The 16,302-nt window shown below is 42.9% G+C and overlaps 1 protein-coding gene across 9 annotated transcripts in view; it reads left to right on the top strand.

Moving 5' to 3' along the window:
• The window catches only part of LOC134226589 (adenylyl cyclase 78C), a 366,691-nt gene that overhangs the window by 260,320 nt on the left and 90,069 nt on the right, over positions 1–16,302 (top strand). For all 9 annotated transcript variants that reach the window (XR_009983514.1, XM_062707455.1, XM_062707450.1 and 6 more), the window contains one exon: positions 1,211–1,569. Coding sequence is in view for 8 of the 9 variants with exons in the window: in XM_062707455.1 (XP_062563439.1) it covers positions 1,221–1,569 (349 nt within the window). In the remaining variant the exon portion in view is untranslated. The remainder of the gene's footprint in view (positions 1–1,210; positions 1,570–16,302) is intronic.

Genomic DNA, 16,302 nt, shown 5'->3' with positions numbered 1-16,302 from the left:
CACTGATCGACACGCTGAGGTGTTTGTGTGTAAACGCACGCTGATGGTAACTTACTCAAACCCCACACTTAGGTAACACAAGAAACTCCATCTCCCGCGAGAAATCCGAGACTCGCGAGCGCACCACCATTTGGATTGTTTGCTTGACCTTGGCTGTTCCTTATCCTATTCCGCGAATCGTTCCAACACAAAATTGCTCACCGAGCCTGAATCCAAGAGTGCCCGTGCGCTGGATCTTGCACCGATGTCATCCTCGACGACGATCACCGTTGTCGCAAGCAAAATTCTCGATGAAACCTCTTGGGTAACGTTGCATATCGAAACGTCCGTGGCCGCCATGTTGGCCACATGGAACCTTGGGAATCCTTGGAGTTAGAAGGACGACTGCTTTCAGCAACCGCTACAACCGTTGCAGCGTTTTCCTTCTCCGATTTGAAGCAGATTTGGGTATGGTGCCGCTTCTTGCAAATCCTGTCGCTTAGTTATTTATAAAGAAATTTTATTAGATGCGTTCTGTAAGACTATCTCATGGATTAGAAGCAGAGACGTTGAGATTAGGAGACATGTTTCCGCCTTATTGGCAAAATCAACGCGAGAAACGAGAAAAAGTTATTTAATTGGATACTCACTACGGAGACGAGCCAGCCTCGGGCTGAAAGTCTCCTTAATAAAGACACAAAAAAAAAAAAAAGATACTCACTATGAGATCTATAATAAGTGAAATAGAAATTTTGAACATGCTATTGTCAGTGTTAGGTGTGGTTAAAATATCTATGATTTTTTTCAGTTGTTTATAGGTTAAATAAAATATTAAAATAACAAAGATGATGATCAACCAACGCAACCCATTGTTCGAAAGTGCTGTATTTCTAATAATTTTGGGAATCAGTACAAATAATGTCGGGATTTCAGATCTAACACAACTGTCCTAACTGATCAAATTTGATTATTTTTACAAGTCCTAATAGCGGCGTTGGTGATAATATCCAAGACAATTTAGCAATGGTTTCGGGAATCATCCAGAATAGAATTGCTTTAAAGTTATATTGTTGAACTGTTTTTAGCTGGACTTATTTTATAAGATTTTCATTGCAATAAATATTGGGTACAAAATATATTATGTTCAGTCAGTGCTTCAGTAAATGATTTTCAATTACATTCGAAAAACGTATAATATTAATCCATATGTTGTTCAATATTTTCATTTCAGATCACCAATAATGGAACTTCTAGTTTCGCGAGACGCTGACCAGTCAGTGCCCGGTCAGCAAATGTCAATCGCTGTTCGACGACCAAGCAGCAATAGCGGAATCGTCAACCCGGCAGTGGCTCTAGATTTAGACGACACCATCAGTATTATCAGTGACATCTCGAAAATCCCTCGCGTCCCTGGCGACGGTGCCCAGGCGGAAGATGTGGACCAGTGCAGTGCGGCTAATTTGGAACTGCGAAAGCAGGAGCGGCTACCAACGTTGGCCTTCCAGCAGCAGCAATATCACCACGACGACCGAAGTCAGGCTCACCCGAGGATTAGCAACGGAGATCTGTGTCAGTCGGCGGAAGCTCGAAGTAAGTCCCATTATGCATACAAACGCACAACCACAAATGCCACCAGTCAGTGTAGTATGGGTAGCGACGATAATCGCCCACGGGAGTTACATTGTACTTAATCACTTCCGGTCGGTACATGCCCAACCCCTGTCGTGCTGCTCGCTCAAGGCACAATCAAAATTGGTATCATCAGCTAGTCAACCGATCCCATTTCCATCATACAGAGGATGGTCTCACGAGCAATCGGGAACATCCAATAGTGGGTAGGGTAAATTGAAAATAAGTGGATCTCCTAGCAATTGAAACGATTGTATTATTCCAAACGAAAATATTCGTTTTCTGCTCTATAATTTAAACGTTGAATTGTCAATATTAGAAGACAGGATTGCAAAGAACATTACAAAAAGTATGTTATCTATTTCTAATGAACCGTTCAACCATTTAATTACTATGGACATTACCATGTGTTATTTTAAAAGTATACAATTTTAGGTTAGTGTCCCCCAACCTAGTAATATGCTGTCATCATCCTGCTTTTAGTCGACAATTTCATTGCGACCTGCCAGCGCGCAAGCGAGGAAAATGCGATAAAGTGATGATAACACGGCTTGTCATTATTCCAGTCAACTTTTTTTTCATGCTCGAGTTTGATCTGATATGTCGCTGCAGACGGTGACCTACACCTTTCAACATATCTGCTATTGATGCTATCATACACATACATATATCACATCAGTGAATATCGTCCGCACATGAGCTTTTCCAGTTGCGGCTTCACTCCGACTTTTTTTTTATCCATATCCTAGGTTGCCTTTTTTACGCTTGAACTATCCCATCATCAGCCACCGTTCTCATTTGCATTGGTTTTCAAACTATTAGTGGTTGCCTCATTCACACATTGTATGTTGCATAAAAAAATGGAGAAATTTTTAATAGAATTCGCCGAAGTTTTATGAATTGATTGCACTGACAGATTCAGTTTTAGTTTAACTTTTTTCCTATATATTTACAAAATATTTTCACAGGGAACTGAACTACCTCCATATCCTACTCAACACGCAATATTTTTCAGAATACCTTCTGTTCCTCAAGGATTAGAGGTGAAATCATACTCAGAAATGTGTTCTTACAAACAGCATCTGGTCCAACAGGGTTCTTTTGGTCTTCGGAGTGTTTTCCAATTTGAATCTTTCTGCGGTGAGCTGAGGCTGCTATTTTTTTTTGTTGAGAACAATGGTCAATTTGAGTTTTGCTTTCGTCAACAACCATTGGCGGAGTTAACCTGGGGCACGATGGGGCTCGTGAATAATTTCCCTGAAATTTAAGTATCAACGTCAAAATAAAAATTGTTCTGAAAAAGCTGAATTTTCGCCAATTTTTAATTTGAATTCTTCAGAAAGATAGACCCCTCGATAGTTATACACGAAATCATTTTAATGAACCCCTCGATTTTTGTCAATTCTTGACTCACCAAAACTGTCATAACTCCAATATTTCTCAACCGATCTTAGAGATCAGCATGTCGTTGTAAAGAGGAAGAGTTTATTCTCAATTTGCAATAATAAAAATAGAAGCAGCCATATTGAATTTAACCGCCATCTTGGATTTCTTTTTAACAACTATTTTTCCGCCAGGTTCGCAACCACCGATTTTGAATATTACTACATTGATGGAAAGCTTAGCTTATATTGTGCATTGAGTCGAAAAATCTCAGGTGTATGTTTTTCTATTAAAAGATATGTACGATATGTACGATTTGAATACGGCTTCGTTATGATCAAAACTTTTGTGCCCTTAAATAAAATACTATTGTTGATATGCTTTTCACTTTTGAAACATATTTGGCATAGAATCGTGTATGAAATTAAGGAACTGACGTTGTAGTATCATATTAACCATAAAAGTAATGTTCGTTGGTCAGATGAGCCTTCAAAAAATAATTTGGTAATCGCACATAACTTTTGGTAGAAAAAACATACACCTGAGACTTCTGGACACAATGCACAATATAAGCTAAGCTTTCCGTCGATGTATTAATATTCAAAATCGGTGGTTGTCAACCAGGCGGAAAAATAGTTAAAAAATCCAAGATGGCGGCCAAATTCAATATAGCTGCCTCTATTTTTGTTATTGAAAACTGAGGATACACTCTTCCTTTTTCCAATGATATACTGATCTCTATGATCAGTTGAGAAATGTTGGAGTTATGACAGTTTTGGTGAGTCAAGAATTGAAAAATCGAGGAGTTCATTAAAATGATTTCGTGTATAACTATCGACGGTCTGTATTCCTGAAGAATTTAACTCGAATCCTTAATATACTCGCCAAAAGCTTTCAAATGAACATAAATTTAGGAATTTTTAAGAACCTTGTGCAAATAGTGGCCCGGTCTCAGCGAGAATTACTCTTGCTTTCACAAATGTGCCTTTGCCAAAGCACAAAAAGTTTTTTTTTGTCTTTATTAAGGAGACTTTCAGCCCTAGGCTGGCTCGTCTCCGAGCACAAAAGGTTATAATAGGAATTTCCTGGGAATGATTTAGAGAATCCATCTTCTTGAGTACGGATTCGACTCTTTTTGCTTTGTACCAGATTACCGTGTCCATCGCGCGATACACTGATATCAAAACCGGCCAAAATAGTACTGGGTTATGATACTTTAGGATAATGTCCAGTGACCGCGGTTACAAAAATTTCTAAAAGTACATATCAACTGTTATTGAATCGATCAATGCAAATGAATTTGAGCGAATTCCACACTAACAATTTGCTTACAAAATCATTACTTTTTTACAGAATTTTACTGAATAAACTTGCTTGTCAAAATCGTCAATACTTTACCAGCACGGATTATGTTGAACTAGCCCCGCGGAAGCATCTTATAACCGAATTTCACTCATGGTTTATCATCATCATCACCTTACAAAACGATCTTCCACACAAAAGTTTATCATTTAACTTATGGGCCCATGTTCTGATATATGCAGCATGTTATTCACTTCTTTTTTTTCTTCTTCTGCTCCCTGAAAATCCGTATTTCATTTTGTGTCTTGTTTGGTCAACATTATTCAGATTTTTCTAAATCTTGAACAGAAGTATCATTTTTACAGGAAAAGATTGAACGATTTTTCGATCGAGCATATGGCTCATAGAAACCGATTTACGTACAGATTTTTTCATGCCCTTAAATGAAAACTCCTCACCATACTTCCGAATCGCATTACAAACTTCTCCGATGATAGGCTGACCAGATATCTTCGGTGAAAAAACGGGACAAACACGCTTGCAAAACGGGACATGTCAAAAAACCATGTGATAAAATTAAAGAGTTGTGGAAATTTCAAAATCCATTTTGATCGAAACTAATTTAAATGACGCTAAAAGTAGCCTCACACTTCGGGAATCTTGTCCATTGATTTTGTTCCCATATGCTCCCAAAAAAAGCGGTAGGGGGAAAGACGATTTTGACAGGTTTTGTTTTATTATTGTCACGGTTTTTGTCGACCAAATTTTATGAAATTTGGCCACAATATTCTTTGATATGCAAAGAATGTTTAGGCTAAATTTGAGCATAATCAGTCATAAAAACCCCCCTGACAATAACAGAACAAAACCTGCCAAAGCCCTCATTCCCCCTACTAGTGCAATTTTGTCGTGAAAAGTTAAAAAATCCTGGGTTAAAAGACTATTATTCTTCCATTTACTTCCACTATTCACTTTTTATGTATCAACAAACAGATACGTATTTTGTTTCCTACTTGGAAACTTCTTCAGTGTTTTGTTATCGTTCAGTGTATTCAGACCTTGTAGCATTTCCTCTAAGACGCTCTAAAATAATTAATCATAAAAAATCCTGGCCAATTCAATGTCTCGTTTACAGCTCGGACTCTCGTAAATTTCCGCAGGATTGTATTTTAAATTGAGCCGTTTTTTTAATTTTTCATAACGGAATCCCATAAATCTCGTCCACACACATGGAAGCGAAATTTACAGACTCCTGATGTGTGAACTAGCCCTAAAGTACGTAAGGACTAAAGTGATTCAAATCTTGACCAATTTGAAGTTTGTATGAAAATTCCTATGAAAACAGTAACTTTTGTTAAAAACTGTTTCGCAACGTAGCTCATAAAGCTCTAAAAATACATGAACACGTGAGCAACATAGGAAAGTTATTGAGGGAACTCTTTGATGCGAAACGATTTGATGCTGGCCAGAAAAGTTATTTAGAAAATACTGAATTGTGAAAAATTCAATTCAACCCGTAAAATATTTTGTATACGAGAAAGGCAAAAATAACATCAATATCAATAATGAGGATTATGGTTTTCTTTATAACTGTGGTTACAAAAGTCAGATCACTTCGCAACAGCAACCTGCCTTTTAGCTTGGGAAGTATTTTATAAAGTTAACGCATTGATTATACATAAACAGCTTTTGGTCCACCTCATGAAACGGTCTTCCACATAACGGTCTTCCACACATTCAAATTACAACCAAATTAGTTAAAAATTTCAAGGGACTATTAGAATGGTAAATACAATCGTTTAAACATAGGGGAGTGACAAAGTGAAAATTGTAATCACTCTAGTGGGGACCTTAAGGTGAAGGTGGGTTGAGTACAAAAACAAAGGTTTGAAAGTATTGGTACAGAGTCTATTATATAGAGTTGCGCAAAGAGGATCTTCTTACACTTAATCTGATCCTCTTGTTATTGTGTTTGCGACTTCACGGGAGTGTTCACTTCTAAAGCTTTTTAATTCGATAACCAAGTCACCCACAGAGTGCAAACACGTGACTTTCTTGTTGCTACTCTATTGGGGAGTATATTGAAGTTTTTTGAAGCTGTTTCTAGAGCAAATCTAATACATTTCAATTCATGCGTTTTAATTCGCCATAATAATCATTAGGCGATAACAATACTTCTGCCTTTTCAACAAGTATTTGTTTACTTTGCTCGATAGGTAGACGGTTTGACAGTTCAATAGCTAGATTTTGTTCTGGGGGCAGCAGGGACTTTGTCCAAGGGCTTGACGACCCCTCCCCATGGCCACTGCGAGTTAGACCGGGACCGTCGTCCCTAACCCCTAATCCCAAGGCGTCAAGCGACCCGTGCCGAGGGGATGCATGGCCAGGGGGTGAAATAATAAGCTAGGCCTTGAACGGAGCCTGTGGGGTACCTGGGCACCCTCCACAGTAATTGTCCCTTACCGCGTTATGCTGGGCTCTGGCGTGGTGGACCTCTTTTTCCCGAGCAACTCGTGGGACCAAAATGGAAAACCAAGTCAATTCTTCAATTAGTGGTAGTAGTGTAGGCGACAACACCTTCGCAAGAGGTGGGTTGTTCAGGTCTCCGCCTAGGAGGCCAGAGGCAATAGTCGGCAGCTCAGTGCGCAGCGCCAGCGTGGGTCACTCAACCTTCCTCTCGGCTATAAAAACGCCGGAAGGGGTTATTGACGGCCCATGGCTTGTGAAGGCGATGAACCGCAAACGCGATGGGCTTTCGGCCTTCGAGGTGGCGACGGAACAGCTGGACGCCATCATCGACTTTGCGTCATCGAAGCATAATATCAGCAAGGACCTCAAGAGGAGCTTGCAGAAACTTCGAAAGTCGATGCTGGACGCCAAGCTGGAGAGGGCGGTCAGGACGGCCAAGTGTAAACCCGTGAAATCGGTGGAGTCGAGGTCTACCCAGACTGAGGCCCAAGGATTCGCGGACTCAGGCAAGGTCGAGTCGACCGAAGGCGTGCCAGCTAAGACGGTGGTGCCAAAGTCTACCCAGACTGAGGCTCAAGTATTTGCAGGTACGTCGGGGTGACTACTCCAACGGAGCAGACACAAAACGGGGGAGACAGTCTCCAGGGATGAGCTCCCTGGGGCCGCTCCAAAACGCGGAGGGTTACTACCCCGAACAAGGGTAGTGAGGCTGGGAAGCTGAACCGCGGTCAGGTACCTCCAAAACCGGGGAGGAAGGACCTGGAAAGGTCCGTCCACTCAGGCAAGACGGTGGTAAGGGGTTACGGCAGGCTGAAAGTTCTCAGCCGCACCAGACCAGGAAATAGAGGGAATGACGCCTCCTGGACCCTGGTCAAGAACAAGAGGAAACCGAAGACGTCAAGGGCCGAAAAGAAGGCCCAGGCGAATGAGGGTAGCAAGAAGTCTAGGGTAGGCGCCAATCGCTCCAGGGCGATGCCCTAGTCATCACGGCGGACGAGGCTAAGTACTCGGATGTTTTGAAGGCGATGAGGAGTGACGTCAAGCTCGGTGAACTCGGCGCCGACGTACGTCGAATAAGACGTACCCGGATGGGCGAGATGATACTCGAGCTGAAGCGGGGCGTCTCGCAAAAGGGCGCCGCCTACAAGAAGTTGGCGGAGGAGGTCCTAGGCGAGACGGTCAAGGTGAGGGCACTCACGACGGAGGTGAATCTAAGGGTTAAAGACCTGGACGAGATCACTGAAGTCGAAGAGCTCGTCACGGCACTGCGGCGACAGTGTGAAGTGGAGACGCCCACCGCAGCCGTTCGGCTACGGAAAGGTCCGGCAGGGACGCAGGTAGCATTGGTTCGGCTATCTGCAGCGGACGCCTCAAGGTAGTCAAGTTAGGGAGCGTCAAGGTGGGATGGTCGGTATGCCCTGTGCGCATATACGAGCAACCCGAAGTTTGCTTCAAGTGCCTGGAACCGGGGCACAAGCAATGGGACTGCAAAGGCCCTGACAGAAGCAATCTCTGCCGACGCTGCGGATTGGAGGGACATAAGGCACAATGCTGCACGAACCCTCCCAATTGTTTGATTTGTTCCAGCAAAGCTGTGAACAGCAAGCACCCATGGGGGCTCGATGTGCTCGGCGTTTAAGCGTGCTGCAAAATCAAAGTGCAGGTAAAGCAGCTGGCTTGCTCGGCTTCGCCCGAGTGTTTGGTGTGCGCAGGTTTAGAGGAAACGGCGGAACACGTGTTGTTCGTGTGCTCACGTTTTCGCGCAATGCGTGACCACATGCTTGCCACATGTGGTCTGGACACTACCCGGACAACCTAGTTCGGAGGATGTGTAAAGACGAAGTTGGCTGGAACGCCGTTTTATCGGCTATCGCCCAAATCGTCTCGGAGCTACACAGAAGGTGGCGCGTGGACTCAAGGATGGCTAGTTCAGGCGCAAATAAGAGGTGGTCCAAGGGATCGGAGTCGGCTCCATAGGCCATACCGGTGGTCATGCTCTGTGGTCGAACTCGATCCTTTTATCAGGAACAAGTGGCCGCGCGAAGAACAACATGGTATCGTCGCTTTCGCGGCGTCGGTCAACCGGGCGGGTTCCGAGCCCGAGGACGGAAAGGGGTCCTCGTCAAGGCTGGGACAGGCGTAGGCCTCGCGTCGGCAAGTCCCTCTGTGTGCTGGCGAATAGGCCCTATCGCAGAAAGGTCAATTTGGGGTGCACGCGGCATCATCATTCTTGATACCAGTCGTGCAGAGGGAAGCAGGCGCGAAGTCGACCCTGCCCACCTTCCGAGGACATAGGGCGTGGTAAGGCCACCTGGAAAGCCGGCAATGCGCTGGCACGATACCATGGTGTTCTTCTAAAAAAGCGAGTCACGATGTTCGATGCTGCAAGGACACGCAGCTAACCTCGAGGGTGCGTCATGCACTGGCCCCCCTTTGAAGCATTACTTTCTGGTTGTACCGAAGGGACGATGGGCTTGGCGGCAATGGAAACGGTTTAGCTGGTCGGGGATGCAGCCCTGCCTCCCTCATTGGAGGTGGCCCCTGACCCAGCACTTCCTGGTCAACCCAGGATGTCTGTTGAGCAGATTCCCCCTCCATTGTTTAGGAAGAAAAAAAAATAGGTAGATTTGGCTTCACCCTTTGCGTAACTCCATATATAATAGACTCTGTATTGGTACAATAAAAACTGTCATATACTGTAGTAGTGGTGTCGTATTTATTTAAAAAAAACTAAGAATATTAGTAGGGTGGCTCAAAAACGACCTAGCTCTACCATGATCACTAGGGCAGTTCACATTTCAAAAATGTTCGAAAATTCCAACTCCCATATGTCTATTAGCATCATTTTGATAATAAAGGAGTCCTGGCAAAATTTCAGGCAATTCGGTGGCCATTTAGGGGTGGCGCGAAGTCAATTTACGTTTATATGGAAATATGTATGGGAAAAACGTAAAATTTATTCAAATCCCCCTACAACTGTTAAATCTTGATGAATTCAAATAAACATCCCCAACCTCCATTTTATTTATTTATTCATCACCGTCTTCGACACTACATCGTAAAGACTGTACTTATCTTCTAATATAACCTATCTTATAACTAAACAATTCTGTTCATCCGGTTTTTGAAAACATTTTTGGAGATATTGAAATCGAAAACATCAGAAACAAAGTTGAATGACCGAATGCAGGAGTCTAGCGAATTATTGTAACCGTAATACGCACGGTGATACGGAGCGGCCAGTAAGTTAGAGTTCCGGAACCGCCTGGGGGGGACATTAAACGGTATCTGCCCAAGGATCTCAGAACAGTCGATGTTCCCTTCGATTACGTCGAAGATAAATAAGCGTTGCAGTTTTATTCGTCTGGTGGATAGCGGCTCCAAGCCTATCAATTGACAACGTTCTGAATATGCAGGAAGATTGTTTCGATCATTCCAGGGTAGCAGCCGCAGTGCAAATCTTCTGGACTTTTTCTGGACGCGTTCGATGGAAAGCATGTGTGAGACATGGTACAGAGTCCAAACTGGAGCAGCATACTCTAGAACGCTACGTACCAACGTGCAATAAAGCGATTTCAATGCGAATACGTCAGTGAACTCGGAGGCGTGACGGCAAATGAACCCTAAAGTTAACAGAGCCTTGGCAGTCGTTATCCCCACATGCTCCTTAAACTGAAGCTTACTGTCGATGATGACTCCAAGATCGCAAATAGAAGATACTCGTTGCAATATTTCCGTTCCTAAAATGTATTGATGATGTACTGGGTTGTTGGAGCGACTGAACGATATGATCTTGCACTTATTGTTGTTAACACGCATGCCATTATCGATGCACCAGATCATCATGTTGTTGATATCTTCTTGTAGAGCGATGCAGTCATCAGGGGATTCTATGACGCGAAAAAACTTCAAATCATCGGCGAATGAAAGCTTAGAAGACGACAGCATACCGCACAGGTCATTCACAAAAATGTTGAATAGCAGTGGACCCATTACACTGCCTTGTGGCACTCCGGATGTAATACGGAATGATAGGGAACTTGCTGAGTTGACAACTACGTACGAGGAGCGATCGGAAAGATACGAAGAAATCCATTCCGTAATCCAGTTCGGGAAGCCTATTTGCTTCAATTTTTCGACAACTAGGGTGTGAGGTACGGTATCGAATGCTTTCGCAAAGTCAACGTACACCGAATCGATTTGTTTTCTCATTTCCATTTCTCTTGAAAGCGTGTACACGTAGCACATCAGGTTAGTTGTGGTCGAGCGCTTCCTCATGAATCCATGTTGACTATTCGAGATAATTGGTGAGGCAATGGTATAAATAATGTTGTGTATCAGCTTCTCGAATACTTTGCTCAAACAGCATAGTATAGAAATACCCCGATAATTCTCCACATTTCTGATGTTGCCAGATTTATGAATTGGAATGATGTAAGCAGTTTTCCAAAATGCTGGTAATGTCCTATCGCACAGCGAACGGTTGAACAAAACCGTAATCGGAGTTGCTAGTTCAGTGGAGCACTTTTTCAGGAACAGTGGAGGAAATCCGTCCGTACCTGACCCTTTCTTAACGTCTAGCTCTTCAATGGCCAACAACACTTCATCTATAGAGAATTGTGTGACGGGAAGGTTGATATTAGGCGAGGAAATATGGGCGAAGCAATCTTGATGAAGAACTGGAGAAACCTTGCTGAATAGACTCTCGAAAAACAAAGAGAAGAGATTGGCAGCTTCATCATTTGAGCAAGCTTGCGTATTGTTGTAGCTGACATTACAAGGAATTCTTGCTGATGATTTCCGTTCCTTTACAAAATCCCAGAAACGTGATGGATTCTGTTTTACGTTGGTCTCGATCACGGATATATAGTTTTCATAGGTGGATTGCAGAGCAGATTTGTACGTTACTTCCCTCTCGCGGAGAACATGCCGAGCATCCTCGGATTTCGTGACAAAAAATCGCAGTCTTGCTTTTCTGAGTGTGTTTCGGAGATTACGGAGCTCAGAGGTCCACCAGGGTTTGTTGGATGCAGAGTTAAACGAACGTCTTCTTCGGGGCACCGTGCCTTCGCAAATCGAATTGAGTTTGCTGTAGAAAGCGGAAAGCGCTTCATCAATAGAGCCAAACCGCAACAGAGTATCCCAATCTGTTTCAGCGAGAGCTGCTTTTAAGAGGATGTAATCGCACGATATTAAATCGTAATCGAAGTGATCGATGCCGTTTTCAGGAGACATTAAATTGTAGTCACTAACATCAAATAGTATTCCGATTGGAGGATGATGACTGTCCACGGGTAGCATCGGCGCAAACGTGTCCATTAGCTCAGGCAGACTAACGAAAACAAGATCGAGGAGTTTACCGTTGACGTTCGCAAAACTATTAATTTGACGTAGGCCCGTTGCAAACATAGATTCGATGAGATTCTGTTCGTTATCGGAAACGGTATTGGAGGGTATGTAGCCATTGATTTCGTCATCTAATTGCCAACGCAAGTTTGGGAGGTTGAAGTCGCCCAGAGACAAAATCACATCTGAGTCGGAAGCTTGGTTAGCGACATGATGAACTGCATTAGCATGAGCAGCATACAAGTCAGCGTTCGAGTTAGGTGGAAGATATATAGCGACAATGTAAATCGAACGCGTTTTAGACTTCACACAAACAGCAGTTTGCTCAAGATGTTCACTGTTTGGCAATTGAATGGCTCACATCGAATGTGAGTTTTCACTGCAATCAGCACACCACCACCGCGCGAATGCTTGCTAGTTAATATGCTTTGATCGCAACGAAACAGCACGTACTCAGAAGAAATTTCAGTACTATTGATATCCTCTCGTAGCCAAGTTTCCGTGAAAGCCAGCACATCTTAATCACAGCTGAATGGAAGCAACCGCAACTGAGCAATTTTGGTGCGCAGGCCTCTTACATTCTGGTAGTATAGCGAGAAATATGAGTTTCGTTCGGTGCTCGACCTCGAAGTGGATGAGTTGCTGGAATAGGCCAATGTTATCGGAAGTGATATGTCCTTATTGCATGCGTACTTGCCTGCAATGGGTGGTTGGAAGACCCCTTCACCAGACTCGTACACAGGACCGGGATGACTGCTGGACGCTGGCAGGAGTGGCTCGACTGTGACGAGAGGTTTAGGGGCTTCCACAAGGCTAGCAGGCGTGCATCCCGATGACGTTGAGTGTGCTGAGGTAAGCTTGTCTGATGATGATGGGCTGATGGTGAAATAGGTATGTGTGTTCACGACGTGCTGTGATGAGCTTGAACAGGAAACAGTCGATGCCGGGCTGTTAGAAGTAGTCGAAATTGGTGGGCGGATATTATTCTTATTGCAGGTATACTTGCCTGCGAGGGTAGTTTGGGAGACCCCCTCTCCGATCTCATACACAGGGCCGGGATGTCTGCAGGGCGCTGGCTGGAATGGCTCGACTGTGACAAGGGGATTAGGGGCTCCCAGAGAACTTGCAGGCGTGCATCCCGGGGTTGTTGATGATATGTTGGTTGAACGTGCTTTGCTTAATGATGCTGGTTGCTTACGGTCCATAAACGTGTTGGCGAGGGTTTGCGACGAGCTCGGGAATTTGCTGTTGGATGTAGTAGACTTTACCGGAAGGGAGATGAACTTATTGCTTATGTACTTGCCTGCGAGGACAGTTTGGGAGACCCCCTTTCCGAACTCGAACACAGGACCGGGATGACTGCTGGTCGCTGGCTGGAAGGGCTCGACTGTGACGAGAGGATTGGGGCCTCCCAGAGGACTTTCAGGCATGCATCCCGGAGCGTATAGTGATGAATGTTGAAAGTGGAGCAGCTTCACATTTCTTGTGGTGTCGGAAGCCTTACCGCAGGTACGTTTTTTGTATTTGGTTCAAAGGGACGAACGGAGATACCGTCTGGCCAGTACCAAGGATCACCCACGACACTTGACGCAGTTTTGCAAACGGTAATTTTGAAGGAGACAAAGGAAAGATCTGCGATCTGCTTCCCGCGAGGTACTAACTTCGTGACTTTCACAAGAGACGAGTGTACGTTTGATATTTCCATGACGTGTTTCTTGACATCCTCCTCGTCCTGATCAGGTTCGAAAGGGGTTACGTAGTATGATTCGACGTCATTAGCTACAATGCAGTAGCTACTTTCAGTGATGTGCGTTGAGATTCAGAAGAGCTTCGAAGATTAAAGCTAGGATTGGGAATCTATTTGGGATTTGGGATCTATTTGAGCTCAACCAGTGGGCAACTCATTAATTTTGATTTATATTTTCACTGCTACGTTGAGGCTAATTACACAATTTTAGTCATTTATCTCATATTCACACTATCAATAGAACCGTTCATAACTAAAATGTTATCCGGAGGCCTCATTTATATAGATTCCAAAAAGGGAGGCTGGGGATGTTCATTTGAATTCATCACGATTTGACAGTTGTAGGGAGACTTGAATAAATTTCAAGGTTCTCCCATACAAATTTCCATTTAAACATAAATTGACTTCGCGCCACCCCTAAATGGCCACATAATTGCCTAAAATTTTGCAAGGACTCCTATATTATAAAAATGATGCCAACAGACATATGGGAGTTGGAATGTTCGAACATTTTTAAAATTTGAACTGCCCTAATGCTCACTCGATTCCGTCTTATGATCCGAGTGTCCTCCAAAAGCCGATTTGAACAAAAATTGACTGAGCACAAGCCGTTTCAAGTTTGTATGAAAACTAAAGCCTGTCCACGTTAAATATCGGACACCTATCTTCCACTGCGATTTTTTAAAATAATTACAAATCACTGAGACGATCAATTTACATGGCAGCTGAATCTCTTCGCTTTTTCAGCATGTTTTCGTTGTCGTCTAAATTGATAAAATGGCAATAAATCATTTGGACATTATCTAATTGTCCGAAATATAACGTGTACAGGCTTTAGTATGGGGAACTGATCCTTTCAGTACACTGGCTACAGCTCCTCTCTTCCAAACGCTGGCGAAAAGAGAACCTACATAGCTGAAAGCAACATATCTCGGGTACTTTTTCAAAACGGCGTATGTCGCAAATTGTAAACAAACCCGTTTTCAACAGCATATGGCATCAAATTCATCTAAAAATATGTATATCTTCAAAGCTACTTGAAAATGTGTTATTAAAAATGTAAATCATTTTTTTACAAAACGGTGTAACATCATTGTTGAAAATATTGCACATACACCGCACCGCTTAGCAGAAAATGTACTTTAAAAAGTTTTTTCGAACAACTAAATAGGTTAAAACGTGCGTCTGATTATACTTTTTCATCACTGATTTCAAAATTAAGCATGTTGCTTGAATATTCTGATTTTCGTTAAGAAAAACATTTTACGTTGTTTTTCTGCAGCATATGTTGTTACGTCGTGTTGTAAGTGTTGCAATTTTTTTGTCGCATGTGCGTGAAACGTTTCAACTTGACTTAACATTTCGACGTATCAACAATGCAGCGTAACATTTCGACGAAAGTAGCGTGACCTCGGTCGTGCTGACTTATCAAAACGACGTATGTGATTAATCTGTTGCAGAACGTTGTAACATATATGTTTATCAAAATAACTGAAATGTTCACACGCAGTGCAGATTTCAGAGGTGAATATCGTTGAGGTGAATTCAATTGCAATAAAAATGTTTAGTTTCTAAATAGAAATAAAAATAAAATCTGAAAATTTCCAAGCCCATTTTCTCAGCTTGATCAAAATGTTACATACGCCGATTTGAAAAAGTTCCCGAGATATCAGAGACTTCACTGAACGAAAACTGCACTTTAGGAAAGATCCATTGATTATACAACGCGAAAAAATAGCATTTTATACCCCGCTCACCCCCATGTCACACTTTTTGTATGAAGTATCTGCTCCTGGGGCGATTTCTTAGATGCGCATGCGAAACAAGCGACCAAACAGAATCAACGACAAAGTTTTGTTTGTGTCGAAGATAATAATGACAAAGGTCCGATTTTTTTGTCAGCAACAAAAAAGAAAAAAAAATGTTGTTAACTTTTCCTCCCGATATTTTACATTATCTCTACAGCTCTCTCTATCATAGTTTTTGCTTTTATGATAATATTCGAGAATCTAACTATGATTACAAAATTAGCATCGTATTTTCGGAAATATCAGAGCCTGCAAGGCAAATGATTCATGCCATATTGTGTTTGGGTTCTGATAAAGGCTTGTTGCGAGGTGCGTTTGTCAGTAACAAAATCTGTTGACGACAAAAGGTATATTGTTGGGCGTTGCTCGAATATTGATTACCTGATCAAGGTGATGAACAGGGCTCAGCTTCAAAAATTAAGGCAAAGGTCAGCAGTTATGATTCATTCCATGGTTTTTAATTCAAAGCGATTTGAGGAAGGATAAAAGAAACATTATCGTTACACACCTTACAAATTTGCCAGCATGTCGAGTCCTTCTGCGATGTAGGCTGCTTGTAGACCGGAACAGCGGGCGGTGGAGAACGATCCACTGCGCAACGTCATGTATTCTTCAGGAAAAAGAAGGCGTCTAATGAAC

This window comes from Armigeres subalbatus, chromosome 3, assembly GCF_024139115.2.
Source record: "Armigeres subalbatus isolate Guangzhou_Male chromosome 3, GZ_Asu_2, whole genome shotgun sequence".
NCBI lineage: Eukaryota > Metazoa > Arthropoda > Insecta > Diptera > Culicidae > Armigeres > Armigeres subalbatus.
The sequence above is the reverse complement of the archived record's forward strand: the minus strand, read 5'-3'. Positions and strand labels throughout refer to the sequence as shown.